Here is a 20,104-nt window from a genome sequence, read left to right on the forward strand (position 1 = left end):
TTCAACTGTATGTTAATATTTATTAGCACATTGATGTTGAACCCAAAACCTTTTCCAGTTAACTTTCAGCTCATGAAGAATGATGAATACAAACCAGGCAAACAAATGAAAACTAACATTTTGCAGAAAATGTGCATTTTTAAAACATTTCATTCATAAAAAAAATAATTTGCTGACATTCTCAAAAGCCACTCAATGTAAATTACAGCTTGTCGCCATGAAGGCACCTCATTGCAGTCAAATGGTTAAAAACAATTCATGTTTTGAGGTCAGTCAAGAGTTTCATACATTGAATGGCTGCCGAGGTTACGTCACTGCTTGACCACTTCATTCAGCATTAAACTGCATACAAAAAATAGAAATGAGATGATATGGTGTCAGAGAATAAAAGTAGCCTGAATTCATTGGTTTAACTGAAGATTTTAGACTGCCTTGTGGGTCATCTCCCACCTAAAAAAGGAAATTGTAAAGTGTTTCAGTTTGCAGAAAGGTAGATACGGGCAGAAGGATCCCACAAACATTTTACAAACAAAAACAAAGTGCATTCAACCCACCAGCTGAGATGTAAACGTACTCCCTTTCTCGTTCTCAGTTGATGCAAATGTGAATGATAGCCGTAAAGCCACTGTCAGTAAAAAGCGTAAACAATCTATGCAATAAATAGCCTAATATGGGGACAAGGCCGATATACATAATTACCAGAACCTACATTTCCCTTGGTTTGACCTTAACTAATTGAACAGTAGCACACAAAACAATTGCATTTCCTTCCATAACAGGTACATAATACTGTAACTAGGCACCCGAGAGTACAGACATTCACCCTCCAAAAAAAAACCTATCCAAGTGCAACAGACACCTCAGATCAGTGTCATGCTAGACAGGTACTGTATGGGTAAACATGTGCCCAACAGGAAGCTATGCAGGCTCAAAGTTGTATGTCTTGGACTGATAGGATGTTATGTTAGAAATGGTTAAGAGAATCCCTCCCCACTATTTTTTGGACCAGAAAGAGCTGATGTAGCAGCACTCATTGTCCCGGAGTCCATGACCTACATAAACAACCTCTGTTCCCCAGTTCCATTTGGCACATTGAAAAAGGTACAGCTGGTTCTAAGATAATATTTGCACTTACAGTGCCCCATTGTGTAGATCTCTCACACAAAATGCCTCTTAAGGAGACAGAAAAGCCTCAAGACAGATAGAAAATACAAAACAGTGTAAATAACTTACCGGGCACAAAAATAAGTAAATGGAGTGGTAGAGAAAATGTCATCAGAACATTGTGTCCCATTTCCCAGTGCGTCCTCTATAATAGAGCACCTTTGAGTACATCACAAAGTACATTGCTTTAGTGTTAAAGGGGCAATCAGCAGTAGTAGCAATAAAACATCCTCACTGCCAGTTTCAATAAAAATCTGAGGGATGGGATTGGAGAATTGTAAACAAATTCATAGCCAGAGCTATGGATGCAAGGACTATTCATCCATGATATCAACATTACAGTTTTAACCATGTTAACTTCTCTCGGGTAGGGGGCAGTATTTTGACGTCCGGATGAAAGGCATGCCCGTAGTAAACTGCCTGCTACTCAGGCTCAGAAGGTAGGATATGCATATTATTAGTATATTTGGATAGAAAACACTCTGAAGTTTCTAAAACTGTTTGAATGTCGTCTGTGAGTATAACAGAACTCATATGGCAGGCAAGAATCTGAGAAAAATCCAACCAGAAAGTGTGGAACTCTGAGGTTTGTAGTTTTTCAAGTGATTGCCTTTACAGTATACAGTGACTTAGGGTTCATTTTGCACTTCCTAAGGCTTCCACTAGATGTTAACAGTCTTTAGAACATTGTTTAATGCTTCTACTGTGAATAGGGAGAGAATAAGAGCTCCTGGAAGTAGACGACTGAGAAAATGACATGAGCTTAGTGGCGCACACTCACATGAGAGTTAGCTGTGTTCCTTTTCTTTTTTGAAGACATTGGAATTGTCCGGTTGGAATATTACTGAAGATTTATGATAAAAACATCCTAAATATTGATGCTATACATCGTTTGACATGTTTCTACGAACGTAAATGGAACTTTTTTTGACTTTTCGTCGTGACATTTTGCGCGCGCTTCCTGCATTTGGAGTAGTGGACTAAACGCGTGAACAAAAAGGAGGTATTTGGACATAAAGTCCATGGACTTTATCGAACAAAACAAACATTTATTCTGGAACTGGGATTCCTGGGAGTGCATTCCAATGAAGATCATCAAAGGTAAGTGAATATTTATAATGTAATTTTTGTCATTTCTGTTGACTACAAAATGGCGGGTATCTGTATGGCTTGTTTTGATATCTGAGCGCTGTACTCAGATTATTGCAAAATTTGCTTTCGCCATAAAGCTTTTTTGAAATCTGACACAGCGGTTGCATTAAGGAGAAGTGTATCTATAATTCTTTGAATAACTGTTGAATATTTTATCAACGTTTATGATGAGTATTTCTGTAAATTGATGTGCTCATTCACCGGAAGTTTTGGGAGGCAAAACATTTCTGAACATTACACGCCAATGTAAAATGGGGTTTTTGGATATAAATATGAACTTTATCGAGCAAAACTACATGTATTGTGTAACATGAAGTCCTATGAGTGCCATCTGATGATCATCAAAGGTTAGTGATTCATTTTAGCTGTATTTCTGGTTTTTGTGACGCCTCTCCTTGCTTGGAAAATGGCTGTGGTTTTTCTTGTCTTGGCGCTGTCCTAACATAATCTAATGTTATGCTTTCGCCGTAAAGCCTTTTTGAAATCGGACAATGTGGTTGGATTAACGAGAAGTGTATCTTTAAAATGGGACATAATAGTTGTATGTTTGAGAAATTTGAATTATGAGATTTTTGTTGTTTTGAATTTGCCGCCCTGCTATTTCACTGGCTGTTGAATAGTGTGTCCCACATACCCCAGAGAGGTTAAGGCTTTATAGTGTTTGTTTACATTTACAAAGCTTATATTTTGGGTTCTGATCGGGTACGACAGCTGATGAGGCATGCCCAAGTTGTATTCTTCAAGAATCAATGGGTACATCGATTTACAATTTCATTTACAAGTCCTAAAATGTTAGTGGCAACTGCAGATTGCCCCTTTAACATCTCTGTACAGACGGCATCGTTTCTCCCCACACTTTTACCTCGTCTGACAAAGGCACAATGTCTCTAAAACACAAGTACTGTTCCTAAAATCAGATAAAACTTCAAGCAATCATAGGTTACACTAGTAGAGTAAAAAAAGGGTTACTTTTTTACTTTAGATTAGCGTTAGTCGATACCTCCGTAAACCCTGTTTTTGTTACGCGTGTTAAACATTCTCAAACTGGGACTATCTGAACTGTTCTAGTGAGTCCCGTGTGTCATCCTCTGGACTCTCATCTCTTTGGTTCCTCCAATGACGCGTACTCCTTCAGAAACTTGATGTGGAAATCCCGGAGCTTCTCCAGGAGCACCTTCAGCTTCTCTGTCGTGGGCAGAATGGTCATTCTAGGAGGAAATCATATGTAAAAACAATTTAGCAGGTAATCTCGGTTACGCAGAAGTAAAAATCTCACGAATGTTGTTACGCGTAAATCTGTCCATGAGAGATTCCTTAGCGGGCAAAAGACAGACAGGAAATCTTTTTAGTTTACTTATGCAAGCGAGATGTCACTGCCTGACCAATTTGAGCCTGGTAGACGTGGCACTGTAATGGTTAGGTTACAATGCTTCAATGTAACTCACTAGCTACTGGCACAATCTGATTTGAATCCAACTGGTGAATCAGGACAAACAAAACACTGTCGTCACAGACAATCTTCCTGAAAGGCTCCTCTAAATTCTTATGTCTCTGTAAATGTACGACGGTCAGCAATGTTTCTGCTAGTTGAACAGTTACCTGAAGTGATAGGTCCCTTCCCTCTGGCCGAAGCCACTGCCCGGAACGAGGCAGATGCCAGTCTCCTCAAGTAGTCTCAGACAGTACATCATGTCAGGAGACATTCCCAGGGACTGCAGAAGAGAGACACCGTTTACAAACCTATTTTTCTACTTTCGGGTGTGGAGGCACACAATTATATACCAATGCCAATTTGTGGTCGGCTGCACAGTACCTACGCCATGCAAGTTTAATGAGTGAGTTGAGAAGTGACAAATTCACTAATGGGAGTAGAAAGGAATGACATTTCAGCAGGTATCTAGATGGGTGTTAGGTGAACAGACCTTAGCCTCCTCCACAGCTCGTGGGGGGATGAAGATGCGTGGGAAGGCGTACATGGCTCCCTGCACCGGGTTACATTTGATCCCAGGCACCGTGTTGAGGGTCTGTTCAGTCATCTGGGCCTTCTCAGCCAGAGCTCCAAGCACAGTGCTCTTCTCCTGAAAGACAACAAGCACACACAACAGAGGTCAGACATGGGTCTTGGATGACAATCGAAACTGAACACTAACAAATTAACCCTAGAGCATTGCCTGCCCCCCCCCCCCCCCCCAGAACATTGAGTGACAGACCTTGTGGAACTGGAGGTAGGAGGGTTCATGTGGCAGAGGAGGGTTGACGATGACATCCATGGCAGCCTGTCCAGAGACAGGGGGACACAGCCTCACAGAGAGCAGCTTCACCAGCTGGGCCTTGACCTCCAGGTCGAGGTTGAGAACCTCCATATATCCCCCTCTGAACCCACATCTGCAGGGGAGGAGGACAGAGGAGAGGGGAGCGTTAGTGTTGGGTACACAGTCACACGCAATAGAACCAAACGGGACTTTATCCTACATCTAAACCATTGCAAGGACAATATGATGAGCCAGTCAGTCTGCATTCCAAGGGCGTCGTTTCTCTGTGGGCCTGGTAGTCCGCGTTGTGATTTTAGCCAACCCGTCTGATGTTTACACAAGCATGTCAACACAAATCAGAGGAGTTGGCTAAAGCAGAGCGCGGATCTGTCGCGCTAAGGCAACACGGCGTACTAACGCAAAGGCTAACATTTTATAGTGTTCTTGTAGATCAAATACATGAGACTAAGGGGCTATAAGAGCTGGACAGCCTGTTATGGATACATAGGAAAGGGTAATGTACAGTGGGGGAAAAAAGTATTTGATCCCCTGCTGATTTTGTACGTTTGCCCACTTACAAAGAAATTATCAGTCTATCATTTTAATGGTAGGTTTATATGAACAGTGAGAGACAGAATAACAACAACAAAAAATCCAGAAAAACGCATGTCAAAAATGTTATAAAATTGATTAGCATTTTAATGAGGGAAATAAGTATTTGACCCCTCTACAAAACATGACTTAGTACTTGGTGGCAAAACCCTTGTTGGCTATCACAGAGGTCAGACGTTTCTTGTAGTTGGCCACCAAGTTTGCACACATCTCAGGAGGGATTTTGTCCCACTCCTCTTTGCAGATCTTCTCCAAGTCATTAAGGTTTCGAGGCTGACGTTTGGCAACTCGAACCTTCAGCTCCCTCCACAGATTTTCTATGGGATTAAGGTCTGGAGACTGGCTAGGCCACTCCAGGACCTTAATGTCCTTCTTCTTGAGCCACTCCTTTGTTGCCTTGGCCGTGTGTTTTGGGTCATTGTCATGCTGGAATACCCATCCACGACCCATTTTCAATGCCCTGGCTGAGGGAAGGAGGTTCTCACCCAAGATTTGACAGTACATGGCCCCGTCAAATGATGAGGTGAAGTTGTCCTGTCCCCTTAGCAGAAAAACACCCCCAAAGCATAATGTTTCCACCTCTATGTTTGACGGTGGAGATGGTGTTCTTGGGGTCATAGGCAGCATTCCTCCTCCTCCAAACACGGCGAGTTGAGTTGATGCCAAAGAGCTCCATTTTGGTCTCATCTGACCACAACACTTTCACCCAGTTGTCCTCTGAATCATTCAGATGTTCATTGGCAAACTTCATACGGGCATGTATATGCATTCTTGAGCAGGGGGACCGTACGGGCGCTGCAGGATTTCAGTCCTTCACGGCGTAGTGTGTTACCAATTGTTTTCTTGGTGACTATGGTCCCAGCTGCCTTGAGATCATTGACAAAATCCTCCCGTGTAGTTCTGGTCTGATTCCTCACCGTTCTCATGCTCATTGCAACTCCACGAGGTGAGATCTTGCATGGAGCCCCAGGCCGAGGGAGATTGACAGTTCTTTTGTGTTTCTTCCATTTGCGAATAATCGCACCAAATGTTGTCACCTTCTCACCAAGCTGCTTGGCGATGGTCTTGTAGCCCATTCCAGCCTTGTGTAGGTCTACAATCTTGTCCCTGACATCCTTGGAGAGCTCTTTGGTCTTGGCCATGGTGGAGAGTTTGGAATCTGATTGATTGATTGCTTCTGTGGACAGGTGTCTTTTATACAGGTAACAAGCTGCGGTTAGGAGCACACCCTTTAAGAGTGTGCTCCTAATCTCAGCTCGTTACCTGTATAAAAGACACCTGGGAGCCAGAAATCTTTCTGATTGAGAGGGGGTCAAATACACTGCTCAAAAAAATAAAGGGAACACTTAAACAACACAATGTAACTCCAAGTCAATCACACTTCTGTGAAATCAAACTGTCCACTTAGGAAGCAACACTGATTGACAATAAATGTCACATGCTGTTGTGCAAATGGAATAGACAAAAGGTGGAAATTATAGGCAATTAGCAAGACACCCCCAATAAAGGAGTGGTTCGGCAGGTGGTGACCACAGACCACTTCTCAGTTCTTATGCTTCCTGGCTGATGTTTTGGTGAATTTTGAATGCTGGCAGTGCTTTCACTCTAGTGGTAGCATGAGACGGAGTCTACAACCCACACAAGTGGCTCAGGTAGTGCAGCTCATCCTGGATGGCACATCAATGCAATGCCTGTGGCAAGAAGGTTTGCTGTGTCTGTCAGCGTAGTGTCCAGAGCATGGAGGCGCTACCAGGAGACAGGCCAGTACACCAGGAGACGTGGAGGAGGCCGTAGGAGGGCCTTTGTGCAAGGAGGAGCAGGAGGAGCACTGCCAGAGCCCCGCAAAATGACCTCCAGCAGGCCACAAATGTGCATGTGTCTGCTCAAACGGTCAGAAACAGACTCCATGAGGGTGGTATGAGGGCCCGACGTCCACAGGTGGGGGTTGTGCTTACAGCCCAACACCGTGCAGGACGTTTGGCATTTGCCAGAGAACACCAAGATTGGCAAATTCGCCAATGGCGCCCTGTGCTCTTCACAGATGAAGCAGGTTCACACTGAGCACGTGGCAGACGTGACAGAGTCTGGAGACGCCGTGGAGAACGTTCTGCTGCCTGCAACATCCTCCAGCATGACCGGTTTGGCGGTGGGTCAGTCATGGTGTGGGGTGGCATTTCTTTGGGGGGCCGCACAGCCCTCCATGTGCTCGCCAGAGGTAGCCTGACTGCCATTAGGTACCGAGATGAGATCCTCAGACCCCTTGTGAGACCATATGCTGGTGCGGTTGGCCCTGGGTTCCTCCTAATGCAAGACAATGCTAGACCTCATGTGGCTGAAGTGTGTCAGCAGTTCCTGCAAGAGGAAGGCATTGATGCTATGGACTGGCCCGCCCGTTCCCCAAACCTGAATCCAATTGAGCACATCTGGGACATCATGTCTTGCTCCATCCACCAATGCCACGTTGCACCACAGACTGTCCAGGAGTTGGTGGATGCTTCAGTCCAGGTCTGGGAGGAGATCCCTCAGGAGACCATCCGCCACCTCATCAGTAGCATGCCCAGGCGTTGTAGGGAGGTCATACAGGCACGTGGAGGCCACACACACTACTGAGCCTCATTTTGACTTGTTTTAAGGACATTACATCAAAGTTGGATCAGCCTGTAGTGTTGTTTTCCACTTTAATTTTGAGTGTGACTCCAAATCCAGACCTCCATGGGTTGATAAATTGGATTTCCATTGATTCTTTTTGTGTGATTTTGTTGTCAGCACATTCAACTATGTAAAGAAAAAAGTATTTAATAAGATTATTTCATTCATTCAGATCTAGGATGTGTTATTTTAGTGTTCCCTTTATTTTTTGGAGCAGTATACTTATTTCCCTCATTAAAATGCAAATCAATTTATAACATTTTTGACATGTGTTTTTCTCGATATATATTTGTTGTTATTCTGTCTCTCACTGTTCAAATAAACCTACCATTAAAATTATAGACTGATCATTTCTTTGTCAGTGGGCAAACGTACAAAATCAGCAGGGGATCAAATACCTTTTCCCCCCACTGTACGTCATTGACTACTTATGAGGATCAGACAGAGAATTCAGAGTGAGCACAGACAGCGTGTGGTGTTTTAAGGGTACTTTGAGGGAAATAGTGACCCTGTGCGAGGGGCACGTGGATGTGAATACTCACTCTCCTGAGTATCCTTTGGAGGTGGAGTGAAATGAGGCCAGCTCGACCGTGTTGAAGTACTCTGGGCCCATCTCGTAGAGCACCTTTTTAAAGGAGTGGAACTGAAGGTCTGGGGAGTACACGTTGTCCTGATACACCTGGACACACACATAGGAGGATTACATCAATGGAGAATTGATACTTCTCATAGGACTGGAAAAGTGGAGAAATAGTCAGTGCCCGTTCAGTTCAATACACTATGGTAGCAAATAATTACCTCATCGGACATAACGAACAGATTCTCCTCGTAGGCAAAGTGGAGGACTTCCTCGATGCACTTCCTACTCTGCACTTGACCTGAATATTGCCAGAGAGAAAGAAAGGAGAGAAGGGGAGAGGGAGAGCGGTCACCACAGGTGCTGAAATTGAGAACATGAGCAACCCTACATGGGCCTTCCATCTGTTCAGGGGACACCATGATTACAAAAGACAGAATGTACTGTATGATGGAGGCAGCTGGAAACCAGAGGACCACAGTATTGCCTCACGGACGGTTACTAGCCTGGCGGACACGATTCACGTGGTACACAGCGAGGGAGAACTGTGACACACTGGTGTGGACAGGAGGCCGTTGTTAGTACAGTATTCACACAGAAGTTGGCTTGGGCTTTAATTGTGTGGCTGTTAAATGTGACTGTTTGAGTGAGAAAGGGGAGAACCAATCAGTAAGAAAAAAAAACACAGCCTCCTTCAATAACAACACATCTTGCCTACAACATCATGGAGCCTTTCCAGACTCTGAAGTCAGGAAGACTTAGGTGTCCGGCAGACTATTAAGTTACAGCTTTACCGAGTTAAGTTACAGCTATTTAAGAGGGAGTCAGATTCCTTTACCCTAATGTCAGCTGGTGAAGACAGATCCTGTTTCCTATGCAAGCTATAAACACCCATCAGCTACCCTACATGAGAGTAGAGGGGGTTCCACATATAATATCTTACACAACATGACATCATGACCCTTGGCCTAGTTGCTTTTTTCAATGGTTGTACAGTATCAACATAGCTACCTCTTAAAAGATAATCATCATGCTTACTGCCTTATGGGACATGGGAAACATTTGCAACATATAGACGTGAGATGCTCATGCTTGGATATGTTGGATACTGGTCTTGGATGTGGTGGATACTGGTCTTGGATGTGGTGGATACTGGTCTTGGATGTGGTGGATACTGGTCTTGGATGTGGTGGATACTGGTCTTGGATGTGGTGGATACTGGTCTTGGATGTGGTGGATACTGGTATTAGATGTGGTGGATACTGGTATTAGATGTGTGTGATACTGGTATTAGATGTGTGTGATACTGGTATTAGATGTGGTGGATACTGGTATTAGATGTGGTGGATACTGGTATTAGATGTGGTGGATACTGGTATTAGATGTGGTGGATACTGGTATTAGATGTGGTGGATACTGGTATTAGATGTGGTGGATACTGGTATTAGATGTGTTGAACACTGGACAGCCACATTACATAAGGAGCCTAATCTCATTGTTCTGGCTGGTGAGACCCACCAGTAGGGTTGCCTGGATTGATGATGCAGATGACTCTGGGGTGACAGTGCTCCTTGGCAGCCTGGTAGGCTCTGTGGAGCTCGTTGATATCCAGGGCCCAGCAGTTGTCCTCGTCCAGGTAGTAATTGATCTGAACGGCCTCCAACTCAGAGATGGCTGCAGAGTACAGGGGGTACTGAGGGATGGGGATCATCACACCACTCCTGGACCGGCCCTGGCCCGACACCAGCATTTTCAAGATGCTCTACGGTCAGATGAGAATATTGTTTCACAACAACAACTAGTAGGAAAGCATCCAGAATTAAAACGATATTGGTTATAAGAGAAATAACTCACTGTCAAAAACATGAAAATACCTAATAAATCCAATGAACTTTCAGTGAAAGCTCAGACTAAACAAATACCAACCAACTCTCTCTTGTTTGTAAGAGGATTATTGAGAACTAAAGACTTACCACGATGCCATCACTAGCTCCGGTGGTAAGGTAAATATTGTCCCAGTCGGCAGGCACACCCTTATCCCGTTGCTCTATGTAGACAGCAACGTCCTGCCGAATACAGTCCACTCCCTGGCTGGCACTGTACGACCCTGGAGTTGAAACACACACAATATGCTATCAACTCTGGATTGTGTTTTCATGTTCTGTTTCAGGAAATAAATGAGAGCTTAGATAACTTCCAACTTGCATACACTTTCTAGCTCCACCGTACAATGCAGTTTTAAATAAACTATTAGCCATATCTTGCAGCAAAGGTATGTCACAGAAATAATGTTTCAAAAGCATATTGTTGTAACCAAAACACTGCTAAGTTCTGCATTTCTCAGGCCACAGCATCATTAGAGCTTAACCTAGCATCCTGTTATTTGTCAGTGAGACAATTCTGAACCCATCAACAGTACACAGAAGGCCAAAGCTCCTACTTGGTCAGCATTTAAAGCTATATTATTAGGCTATATTCCAACACAGGAATGTGAGTGCAGTGCACTCGGACAGGCATACAGTACACACCCAAGCTCTGTCCCCCGCAGCCCTGTAGGATGCGACGGGCACGTTGTTTGGCATCCTCTGGGAAACTAGGGCTGCTCAACAGCTCTGGGAATGAGCAGAGAGCCACCACCTGAACATACAGACAGGAGGTGTTCATGTTAACTTCAACCCCATCAAGACACAAGACACCTTCACAATTTAATATGCCAATTTATTTGACGTATTATGTAAATAGCATTATATAAGCATCCCACCCATGTGAACCAGCAGGAGAAAAAAAACGTTTAAAAAAGAAAAAAACTCTGCATTGTTGGGAAAGGGCTCCCAAGTAAGAATTTCACGGTAAGGTTATATTCGGCGCATGTGACAAATAAAAATGTATTTGACCAATTCTGTTGGACCAAACCTCAAATGCAAATAGCGAGTTGAATCCGCTCGTCAGAGAAGAAGGAGTGATCGCTCATCTTTGTTGTTGTGAGTGGCAGGGGAAGGGGCTTGGTGTGTGTGTATATTGGAAGGTGCACAGCTTACAAGTCATTGCACACAGCACAGAAGGAGCAAATGAGACGAGACCAAAAAGACAACATGAGAATAAGCAGACATTAACGCTCATTAAAAAAATGAAAATAAATAGATTATTGAGATATAGGCATTTGGAAGATTACGCAAAAACAAATTCAAATGAATTCAATATCACCCAGCCCTAGGTGATTGTTAGAACAATGCGGAACACAAGACTGGACATAATTTTTCCCCCATCTCTGGAATGTGCACTTTCACTAGGAGAGACCAACAGAACACCCCACACTCTGCCCATGCCCAGTTAGCCAATCCAATACAAATTTGCTGGGTGGAATACAACAGTAAGTCGTTTTTAAGAGGCATTTCTCCTAAAATACCAGATAGAGATAGATAACACATTTTGTGCTGCTGTTAAGAGATGACTGTATTATTAAGTATTAATAAAGGTGATCCCATTTCCAACCTCTCCATGAGCCGAGGACGTTCCTCTCATGTTTCAGAGTGCAAATAGTAGCCTAAACAAACGATGTGTAGATATGCAGCCTCATCAGCCAAACTGATTCCCAGCCAAGGATGACTGATTTAGTAACTGGGAATAAACAGATAGCCGTCCTGCCAGAATACTATTTGAAGTCTATTTCACCTTGTTGTGGTTACGGTGGTAGGACAGGTGATATAAATATGACTTCGCAAGACCACACTTTTCCTGACACATCCCTGCCCCTCACCTGACGGAGAAAGGTGATTGGCTTCTGCCCCATGGCATGTGAATCTCCAATGTTGGCTTTGATGACCTCAGTGAAGGGATGTTTCTGACCCTGGAGGGAAAAAAGGTACATTTAGATACATGTTGAGAGAAAATTTGAATTTTGTAAATATCACTGCACATATGAAGAACTATACTGAACAAAAATATAAAATGCAACAATTTCAAAGATTTTGCTGAGTTACAGTTCATATAAGGAAATCAGAAAATTGAAATAAATTCATTAGGCCCTAATCTATGGATTTCACATGACTGGGCAAGAGCGCAGCCCACCCACTTGGGAGCCAGGCCGACACACTGGGGAGCCAGGCCCAGCCAATCAGACCCGTGGCAGGTCTCAGACGATCCTAAAGGTTAAAAAGCCCGATGTGGAGGTCCTGGGCTGGCATGGTTACACGTGGTATGCGGTTGAGACTGGTTTGACGTACTGACAAATTCTCTAAAATTACGTTGGAAAGTCAGTTGTACAACTGAAATGTGTCTCCCGCATTTAACCCCTCTGAATCAGAGAGGTGTGGGGGGCTGCCTTAATCGACATCCAGGTCTTCGGCGCCTGGGGAACAGTAGGTTAACTGCCTTGCTCAGGGGCAGAACGAGAGATTTTTACCTTGACAGCTCAGGGATTCGATCTAGCAACCTTTCGGTTACTGGCCCAACGCTCTAACCACTAGGCGGAGGCAGCTTATGGTAGAAAAATAAACATTCAATTCTCTGGCAACAGCTCTGGTGGACATTCCTGCAGTCAGCATGCCAAATGCATGCTCCCTCAAAACTTGAGACATCTGTGGCATTGTGTTGTGTGACAAAACTGCACATTTTTAGAATGGCCTTATTGTACCCAGCACAGGGTGCACCTGTGTAATGGTCATGCTGTTTAATCAGCTTCTTGTCAGGTGGATGGATTATCTTGACAATGGATAAAATGCTCACTAACAGGGATGTAAACAAATTTGTGCACACAATTTGAGAGAAATAAGCTTTTGATGCCAATTGAACATTTCTGGGTTCATTATTTCCGCTCATGAAACATAGGACCGGCACTTTAAATTTTTGTTCAGTGTAGAACAGATCTAAGTAGGCTATTCTTTCCATCAGTGTAACTATTGAGGCAGATTTAGGCCTACAAGACAGACGAGTATATTAGATGAGTTGTTCCAGCAAGTGATGCGATCAAATAATTACTCCCGTCAAGGTTGGGGTCAAAGAGCAAATACATTGCATGATTATGCATACTGGGGTATATGTATATCATTGATTGACACCATCCATTACATGATGTATTATCCTAACCCAAGTGCTGTAGGCCTACCATTTCATTTTAATGTCCTTGTGGTGGCCCAATATCTAAATCATATTGTTGACAAGAGTATGCAGGGGACATGACAAAGCGACCAACCCTATTGTGGTCTTGTATCTGTGAGGGTGGTACGAGGATCACGTGCTCCTACCGACCCCAAGGAAGGCACCTGTTTCAGGGCTATTATTAGTTGAACTGCCAGTGCCCGAGGCACACATCAATCAACTTATCCAACATGACAGAAAAACAAGTGAGTGTAAAACTAAAGTGAAAGAAGAGTAGTGTGAATAGATATTTGAAGACTGACCTTCGTTCAAGTGGAGTGTGGGCTATAGGTCAGTCACAGCATTAGTCTGAATGAATGAATTCCAGTCCATTGACCTTGTAGTTCATAGAACTACAAGTAAATACAAGGATCTCTGTGCTGTAGCTCATCTCCGTCATGAAAGTAAACTTGCCTAGACTTCCCCACACAACAGTCTGGATCACAAGTTCTTCCCTGATATTAATATAAAGGCATCGCTAAACAGCACAATGTGTACATGAATAGCAGTTGAGCCACTGATTGAAGGGTAAGTTACCAGTATCTTTGGTTGAGCTTTCACTAGCTAAGCTCATCATTGCCTGGGAATCAGATGGTGCCTTCTGGGATTCTTCAGTGTTTGATTTGGATTTTTTTTTTTAAAGCACTTGCACAGTTGAGCTATATTTGTTGCAGGTTCATGGTAACAATTGAATAACACGAGAAAATAGAAGCCGCGCCCACTGCTCTTGCTAGTATCATTGTTCTTTATTAAGCTTTATGTATAAGCCTCAAGGCCTTGTCAGAGCTTTTTGTTGTTGTTGAGTGTTTGATTCTGGAAATGGTCCTCTCAGGTCGAAATGTTGAATATAATGAAATATGTTTACCCTACTGGTTGTCTGCGTGGTTGGTTCTTTTGCAAGTAGGAATTTCAGCCAATACATCCACAGGAAAGTATTATTAGACCAACTTTTCAAAGCACTGAGTGGAGTTCAGAATGATATCACCTGAAGCAGGCGTAAAACCATGTAAACATGCGCACTCTACATGTTTGGCAAATACGCATGCAAGTATGTACATCATGTGAGTTATCTGAACGCACTACCAGTGCAATGAAAAGTTGTTAATTCTTTCCTGTGGATAGTCTGAAAGTCCTACCCGCAAATGGACCAACCACGCAGACAACGGGAAGAGTAACGTCAAATGTAATTTTATTCAACATTCAGACTTGTAGAGGACCGACCGTTGCCAGAATCAAACAAAGACAAATCCCAGACGGTAGATTTTGAAATTCACTGACTGTTGGTCCCCCTGTCAAAACTCATCACTGCCACGTCCACGAGGGACCGCCATGGTTGAGCAAATCACGAGACAGGATTGGCTCCTTAGCACACACCTGACGTTACAAAGGGATGGATACGTCGCGACTGGAGGAGAATGATGCAACATTGTATCAGCACTGAGCGAAGACGCTACACCTGTCCTTCGAGATAAACTAGCTAGCCAGCTAACGTTACTTCTCCATTTCCCCAACTGTCATACACTCATTTAGTTGATCCTATAAAGCATAAGAGCACATATCCATGACTTAGCTAGCTAGCTTGTTTGCTGAGGAGAATGTGCCAACGTTACGGCTACGTAAATAGCTAGTTGCCGGTAAACGCTGGTTCGCATGAGCTAGCAAGCTCACCCATTTATTTGTTTTCCCTTCGCTATGTAGTTAGAATGGTGGGCAATGTGTTTTCACCTGCTGCAAGCCTCTCTCGATGTCCCCAGCCTTCGTGACAATGGGTCCTCTCACAGCGTACTCCACCGCTTTCACCTGCGGATTGAGGGTGTCCATGGTCAGAGTCTTTTCTCGCATCTTGCCGTTCTCTCTCAAAATCACGGTTGCCTCAGCTGTACTGAATCTCTTCAGGCCATACTGTTCAACGGGTCCTTGTGTTTTGAGTCGTAAGGACTGTACTAAACATGCGGTCTCCCGAGCCTTTGTCCGCACAAGGGCTGGAGACTGGTCAAAAACACCAGCAATCAATGATCTATTTGCCAAGTGTTGAAGTCGATGCATGATTTCAGCAGGGTAGTTAGAACCACGACGAGGGAAATGAATGCCAGCTGAACATGAAGAACGGCAATATGAGGGGGATAACTGGGCACGAAATCTGTCTTCTCCAGCAGGGGGCGATGTTTCGTATTTTCCGCTCACCAAGCGAGGAGTTTTAGTATAAAGGTCAAAGAGAGCGTGTCGAATTTGGTCTACAAAAAATGGAATTGCTTAATTGCTATGTGAGGCTTATTTCATCTAACATTTGTTTCGTAATTGTTAGGTTGTTAATAAGTAGGACACGTGACATCCTGGCAAAAACAAACGCTGTTCTTCGGACATGTATCTTCCCTCTCATTGGCTAGAATGGCCCCACCTGATCTTGCCTCCTCCTGACTGCCTTCCATTTTTTAAGACGTGTATTTCAATTGTTAGAGTAATATCACCCAAACGGGTTACATTTCTGTCTGCCACGTTCAGAAAGTTTGAATTTTCCCCGGTTAGGTTGAATTGCCATTGCCCACACATTCAATACTGGAGTGCTAGGACTGGACAGCCACTGCAACCCTGACGTTAAATGAATTGCTCTAATCAAAAGTGAGGACTGCCTGTCAATATGATACCAAGTCTGGGTCATGTCAAAATGTGAATATATGTCAAAAAGTATTTGAGTTGGGTTTGTTTTTTATTTGGAGTTTGCACTTTTGGGACCATTCCATTGTTGCCAATTGTACCAAGAACACTAAATAAAATTAAGCTAAAGTATTTCTAAGTGTTAGACATGTATTTTGATCCCCTGGGTTTGTTTGATACATTGCCAAATGTTATTCAAATAATTAATGTTTTGTTTGATTCTGACCATACACACTTCTTTCTAAAATAAAACGTACCCCACTCATTCACTTGGCTACTCAATCCAACCAAAGGACACTCAGCACATGGGATGGGAGGTTAGCTGATTGGACAAAAAGCAGATAGTGCCATCTATTGGATACATGGTTGCACTGTGTACTTACTGTCATAATAACCTCGGGCCATATTCAATCAAATCCAGTTGCCGGTATGGGGATTCAGGGCAAAGTAAAAAACAGAATGGCTTTGGCTGAAAAATGCACAAGCAAATAATGTGAAATAAAAGAGTGCCTCAAATAAAGGTAATTTTGCATCTGAATGAATTTCTTCAAATAAAGGAAATACAATTCTCAAAATAAGGATACATGTTAGACAGTCATTATAATATTGTCTAATAATACTGTCAAATTTTCAGATACACTGCAGAAAAGGTTAAAGAGTTCTACATTCCTCATGAATCCCTACTTTGCGTATGATTGTTGTTATACAGTCTCGAACAAAGCACTAAAATTGTGGACATTTTCCTTACAAACCAGAATGCTAAGTAAAATGACATTTGAACTTAATCTACTGGTTGTTAGTGCGGTTGGTTCTTCAGCTGTTTGAAATTTGTGACAAAATATCCACAGGAAAGATTTGTTTACCAAACTTTTTAGAGTGCCGGTACTAAAAGTTGAAATTTCTATCACCTGGCATATGAGCAAAACCATGTAAACATATGGTTGGATACTGCCGTCTTGTGGACATGCCTTCGGTCATGAGCAAACACATCTTGATTTCCACACACATAGACCTGTGTTTTGAAGTCGGTTTAATAATACTTTCCTATGAATGTTCTGTCTTAAATTTCAACCAGCTGAAGCACCAACGCCACAGACAATTGGCAGAGTATGTTCAAATATGATTTTATTCAACATTCGTGACAGACAAGGGATGTTTAGGCTTTTTTCTATGTAAATGTGCGTGCCGTTGCCTACACAATTGTAGGCGTCGACCACCTTTAGTGACTACAGTTTCCCTTGCTATGCATGGAGGCCCATTGATCAGTCAGACATGTTGGTTCTCAGTGCCAGATTGCTGTCCTCAGTGGTTACTCGGGGCTGGATCAGATTGAAAGATTTTACTCTGAACTTTTACTCATGAGTGGTTCACTCTGGTGAGACATCAACACTAACAACATTTATAACGTGTTGAGTATACTGAACTCAAATCCAGGAAACATCAACTAGGCATATTGTCAGACAACATTATAAAACTTTAAGAATTTCAAATACCTTAAAGACTGTATGCTGCTCAGTTATATAAACCTTTAGGCAGGGGTGGACTTAGTGATTTGGAGGCCCCCAGGCAGAGGCTAATCTGAGGCCCCACCCCTGCTCCTCCTATGTGTGCATGCACAATCATTTTTTATGGGTTTCATAGTAAAGACATGTAATTTAACTGTAAACATGTATCACCTTTTTAATGTGCCATGAACACATTCATGTCACTTCAAAAAGTAGGTTACTTTCGCACGTTCACTCAAAATAATTCCTGCATCCGAACAGTGCACTGTGCACCCGCCAACTTTCCTTCAATTCGCAATTGGTTGAAACCGAGTCCCGACACTTGTGGGGGTTGTAGAGCAGAGCAGAGAACAATATCGTGTTTGTGAGAGTCTCATGTTCCCATAGAGGTGTGTAGCCCGAACTATTCAGACGCTAGAGATGTTTTTGTGAGAAGGACGATTTTCAGGATGTCATCTGTTCTGACAAACAGCGCTGTAGCTCTGCCACCTTCCACCGCAGATGGGAAGGCCGAAATTATTTAAATATTTGTTTTACTATTATTATGCCAAGCTCATGAGGCCCCTTAATAATGTGAGGTCTGAGGCATTTGCCTCTTCTTGCTAATGGTAAATCTGCCAGTGCCTTTAGGGTAGCACTTTATAATAACTCAACATAATAAAGCATGAATAATGGATTAGCCATTTTGCGTGGCCTCATGTAAAGTGTGAGCTATTTATACTTAATAAATACTTTATAATTGTTTTGAGTGACCAGTGGCATTTCTCAAGAGAAGATGGACATGCCATTGGTAGACATTCCAGCAGTACCTGAAGCACCTTAAGGTCTCAAAATAGCCAAGAACATATCAATGGGAAAAGAATAAGCATACAACACAGGATGTTAAAGGAAATATATTGAACATATAAAGTATAAATGGCAGTTGTTTTTAAATGTGTTAGGTTACTAACATTTACAAAAACGGGAGTAATGATTAATAAATGATGAATAAACTATTTATTAATCCATTATTAATAATCCTCCCTGCAGGCGGTCACTGAGTCCGAGGTGCTAAATGAGTTCCTTAAACTTGACCCCCCAAAAAACATATGGGCCAGATGGTTTAGACCCTTTCTTCTTTAAGGTTGCTGACCCTATCATCGCCAAGCCTATCTCTGACCTTTTCAACCTGTCTTTCCTCTCTGGAGAGGTTCCCATTGCTTGGAAGCCAGCCACGGTTCGTCCTTTATTTAAAGGGAGAGTTCAAGCAGATCCTAACTGTTATAGGACGATTTCTATTTTGCCCTGTTTATCAAAAGTGTTGGAAAAACTTGTCAATAATCAACTGACTGGCTTTCTTGATGTCTATCTGTCACGTCCTGACCAGTAAAGGGGTTATTTGTTATTATAGTTTGGTCAGGACGTGGCAAGGGGTATTTGTTTTATATGGTTCGGGGTGTGTGTGTATGTAGAGGGGTGTTTGGTTTATGTTTCCGGGGTTTTTGTCATTGTTCTATGTTAGTGTATTTCTATGTTCTGTCTAGTCATTTCTATTTCTATGTTTAGGTAATTGGGGTTGGGGCCTTCAATTGGAGGCAGCTGTCTATCGTTGCCTCTGATTGAAGGTCCTATAAATAGGAATGCGTTTGTCATGGGATTTGTGAGAGGTTGTTCTTTGCATAGCTGTGTGTTGCCTGCAAGACTGTTTGTCGGCCGGTCGTTTTTCTTGTTTTGTTTATAAGTGTTCTAATAAAGTTAATTTGAGCACTCAACCTGCTGCGCCTTGGTCCATCCACTACCACGACCGTTACACTATCGTATTCTCTATGGTATGCAATCTGGTTTTCACTCAGGTTATGGATGTGTCACTGCAATCTTAAACATCCCCAATGATGTCACCATTGACCTTGATTCTAAGCAATGTTGTGCTGCTATTTTTTTGACTTGGTCAAAGCTTTTGATACGATAGACTATTCCATTCTTGTGGGCCGGCTAAGGAGTATTGGTGTCTCTGAGGGGTCTTTGGCCTGGTTTACTAACTACCTCTCTCAAAGAGTGCAGTATATAAAGTCAGAACGTCTGTTGTCTCAGCCACTGCCTGTCACCAAGGGTGTACCCCAAGGCTCAATCCTAGTCCCCACACTCTTCTCAATTTACATCAGCAACATAGTTCAGGCAGTAGGAAGCTCTCTCATCCATTTATATGCAGATGATAGTCTTTTACTCAGCTGGCCCCTCCCCAGATTGTGTGTTAAACGCTCTACAACAAAGCTTTCTTAGTGTCCAACAAGCTTTCTCTGCCCTTAACCTTGTTCTGAACACCTCCAAAACAGAGGTCATGTGGTTTGGTAAGAAGAATGCCCCTCTCCCCACAGGTGTGATTACTACGTCTGAGGGTTCAGAGCTTGAGGTAGTCACCTCAT

General features: G+C 43.0%; 1 protein-coding gene across 1 annotated transcript; it reads right to left on the bottom strand.

The window, feature by feature from the left end:
* On the bottom strand, positions 1 to 15,835 carry gpt2 (glutamic pyruvate transaminase (alanine aminotransferase) 2). The gene is made up of 11 exons (XM_014126510.3): positions 15,268 to 15,835; positions 12,164 to 12,253; positions 10,935 to 11,043; positions 10,380 to 10,513; positions 9,925 to 10,168; positions 8,628 to 8,707; positions 8,372 to 8,508; positions 4,527 to 4,701; positions 4,239 to 4,394; positions 3,916 to 4,028; positions 1 to 3,524 (listed from the first exon to the last, which is right to left on the bottom strand). Exons 1-11 carry the CDS (start codon positions 15,586 to 15,588, stop codon positions 3,413 to 3,415), a joined length of 1,671 nt encoding a protein of 556 aa, XP_013981985.2. The 5' UTR covers positions 15,589 to 15,835; the 3' UTR covers positions 1 to 3,412.
* Between the last annotated feature and the right edge of the window lie 4,269 nt (positions 15,836 to 20,104).

This window comes from Salmo salar, chromosome 11 (genome assembly GCF_965601325.2).
Source record: "Salmo salar chromosome 11, fSalSal1, whole genome shotgun sequence".
Taxonomy (NCBI): domain Eukaryota; kingdom Metazoa; phylum Chordata; class Actinopteri; order Salmoniformes; family Salmonidae; genus Salmo; species Salmo salar.